The sequence below is a fragment of the Poecilia latipinna genome, unplaced genomic scaffold, assembly GCF_001443285.1.
Source record: "Poecilia latipinna isolate Pla-1442-1.1 unplaced genomic scaffold, P_latipinna-1.0 Scaffold565, whole genome shotgun sequence".
Classification (NCBI taxonomy): domain Eukaryota; kingdom Metazoa; phylum Chordata; class Actinopteri; order Cyprinodontiformes; family Poeciliidae; genus Poecilia; species Poecilia latipinna.
In genome coordinates this window covers 17272-19348 of record NW_015113181.1, presented here as the reverse complement: position 1 = coordinate 19348, position 2077 = coordinate 17272, and the positions used below count along the sequence as shown (strand labels likewise).

The 2077-nt window shown below is 35.4% G+C and overlaps 1 protein-coding gene across 2 annotated transcripts in view; it reads right to left on the bottom strand.

Annotated features, from left to right (window-relative positions):
* Positions 1 to 1849, bottom strand: part of pigk (phosphatidylinositol glycan anchor biosynthesis, class K) — a 49927-nt gene extending 48078 nt beyond the window's left edge. For both annotated transcript variants that reach the window (XM_015041714.1, XM_015041715.1), the window contains exons 1-4: positions 1712 to 1849; positions 1447 to 1500; positions 1247 to 1338; positions 557 to 692 (exon numbers count right to left, since the gene is read on the bottom strand). In XM_015041714.1, the coding sequence (XP_014897200.1) occupies positions 557 to 692; positions 1247 to 1338; positions 1447 to 1500; positions 1712 to 1777 (348 nt within the window). In that variant the 5' untranslated portion in view covers positions 1778 to 1849. The remainder of the gene's footprint in view (positions 1 to 556; positions 693 to 1246; positions 1339 to 1446; positions 1501 to 1711) is intronic.
* Positions 1850 to 2077: the final 228 nt, after the last annotated feature.

Sequence of the window (2077 nt, the reverse complement as noted above, 5' to 3'; positions counted from 1 at the left end):
TCCAAATCCAGGCCTCCATTGGTTAATAAATTTGATTTCCGTTGATGATTTTTGTGTGATTTTGTTGTCAGCACATTCAACTTTGTACAGAACAAAGTATCCAATGAGAATATTTCATTCATTCAGATCTAGGATGTGTTATTTGAGTGTTCCCTTTATTTTTTTGAGCAGTGTACTTTTCAAAATCAGCAACTGAAACATTACAGAGCCGTCATTTACAAATCAAATTATTATGGCACAAAATCAACTCTAAACAGCTGGGCTTTTAGTCTTGATTTAAAGGAACTCAGTGTTTCGGCTATTTTGCAGTTTTCTGGAAGTTTATTCCAGATTTGTGATTCACAGAAGGTGAATGCTGGTTCTCCATGTTTGGTTCTGAGAGATCAGGAAGTTTGATACAGCAACAGCAGATTTTTAATGTGTTGTGGTGCTAAACCGTTTGGTGATTTATAAACTAACAACAGTATTTTATAGTCTATTTAAATCATCTAATTATGCTAAGAGCGTTAAAAAAGAAGCCCAGTCCAACATGTTTACAGCACAGAGGTAAACCGACCTCGTATCCACGGTAATCCACCTCAACGTCGTCTCCGTAGACGTTCAGCTCAATGTTCTTGTGGCTGAACACTGTGGCCGGTTTGGGATTTCTGTGGTTACAAGCCATGTCGTCGGCCAGCATCAGAACTATATGACTGGCACAAACAAAAAAAAAAAAATACATTAATATCATTAAGTATAGGTAAATAATAAAGTCAGTCGTGTTGAGTGATTTATTTTGGTGGTAAAATACATTACTTTAGCATTTTTATTTAGTTTTTTTTTTAACTCATTTGACTATGTTGAACTGAATAATTCCTCTTTATTTTGGAATTTTACTGTAAGTTTTGCTGCAAGTAAGGAATCAAGCTTGTTTCAGTGTTCTACTTTTTCACTTTTATTGGTGAAAATACAAAACTTAACCACAGTGCAGTCAATAAATTATTAGTATTTAATCACAATTACGGAAAAAGAACATTTAAAGTAAGTTTCAGACAAAATCTGTAAAAAATTATTATGCAAAGAATTTTTTTATTCTCCTTTTTCTGTCATGACTTTGCACATATTTTTATGGAAACTGGAGGATAAAATCCAGGAAACTATTTTAACGAGTCGGGCGAGCAGAACAACGTTCCTAATTTGATTTTTTTTCCTATTCCCACCAGTCAGCAGTGAGCCCTGACCCTGTATTTGTTGGGCTGAATGGTACCTGTCAGGGATGCCCAGCCTCTTTACGCTCCTGTAGACGGACAGAGAATTGGCCACATGTCGGTAGTTGAACCAGAACCTGGAGGTACACACCTGTTTGTCCAGTAAAACAAGAAAAAGTCTCGTAAAGCCGGAAGAAATCAGGAAGATGCTCTCATCATTAACGAATAAAATCATTCAGCTTCATGAATGTATACTGACCAGAACAGCCCAGTTGTTTGTATGACCGCTGCTAAAGAACTGGCCTGCTGTATTCTGATAAAATAAACAAAACAAGACACGTTAAATATAATCATTTTTCATGTGATTCTGATATTTAGAAGCGAAAAGATTCATTCAGCAGTGAAATAGGGTTTATAAAGAAACACAGCAAGCTAACCGGAAGCGATTTGTTTGATAAAATATAACACAGATATACACAAATACGGCAGGAAATCCGAAGCTAGAAATACAAACTGATACTCACCTCAATATTAATGCAGTCCGTAACTAAATACGTTAGGAATAAACTTAATAAAGTGAGTAATTTCATTGTGCAGCGCTGTCAACACTGCCTGGATATCAAGGAAGTAAAAAACCAGCCTGCGCGAGTACTTCCAGTACGAGACTTTTCAAAATAAAAGTTCACGCCTGACATTGTTTTCATTGAGTTCAATCAAATCAGGTATATTTCATCTTTATTTAAAAAGGACTGAGGCATAGGAATAATGAAAAATAGCCTATACTACTGCAAAGAGTAGCAAACAGTTCCCAAATCTGCTTAATAACTAATACATACTTGATTCGGCTTTGATTTCTTTTATCTATTGTTGTTGTTGTTGTTGTTGTTGTT